The sequence below is a fragment of the Nestor notabilis genome, unplaced genomic scaffold, assembly GCF_000696875.1.
Source record: "Nestor notabilis isolate BGI_N333 unplaced genomic scaffold, ASM69687v1 scaffold19232, whole genome shotgun sequence".
In the NCBI taxonomy this organism is placed as follows: domain Eukaryota; kingdom Metazoa; phylum Chordata; class Aves; order Psittaciformes; family Psittacidae; genus Nestor; species Nestor notabilis.
Window position 1 is genome coordinate 1,212 of NW_009918092.1, and position 387 is coordinate 1,598.

Consider the following 387-nt stretch of genomic DNA (forward strand, 5'->3'; position numbering starts at 1 on the left):
GTGCGGGAGCTGGAGAAGCAGCTGGAGGAGAGGCGCTATGGGACGGCCGGTGGGTGCGCTGGGGGATGCCAGGGGTCTCCCGGCTCCTGGAAGCTGAAGCCCTCGGAGCTGGAGAGCTCCCTGGAGCGGCTGCCAGCTCTGCCCGCTGTCTTGCCAAAGGAGAATGGCTGTGCGGTGTGGAACAACGCATCAGGAGCGGACCAGCCATCTGAAGCTTCGGGTTGTGGTGGGGATGCTGGTGATGGGAACCCGCAGCCACCACCGGTGCCACCACGCAGGCGGGCATCAAGCACTGAGGTGGGCAGCGCTGTGGTGGAGAGCCCGTCCTCCTTCTGCCGCCTTCACGAGTGGTACGGCCGGGAGGTGGCCCAGCTGCGGCGGGACTGG

General features: G+C 67.7%; 1 protein-coding gene across 1 annotated transcript in view; it reads left to right on the plus strand.

The window, feature by feature from the left end:
* Positions 1–384, plus strand: part of FAM109A (family with sequence similarity 109, member A) — a gene marked incomplete at its 3' end in the record, with an annotated part of 728 nt that extends 344 nt beyond the window's left edge. The window contains exon 2 of the mRNA XM_010009542.1: positions 10–384. Within this exon, the coding sequence (XP_010007844.1) occupies positions 10–384 (375 nt within the window). The remainder of the gene's footprint in view (positions 1–9) is intronic.
* Positions 385–387: the final 3 nt, after the last annotated feature.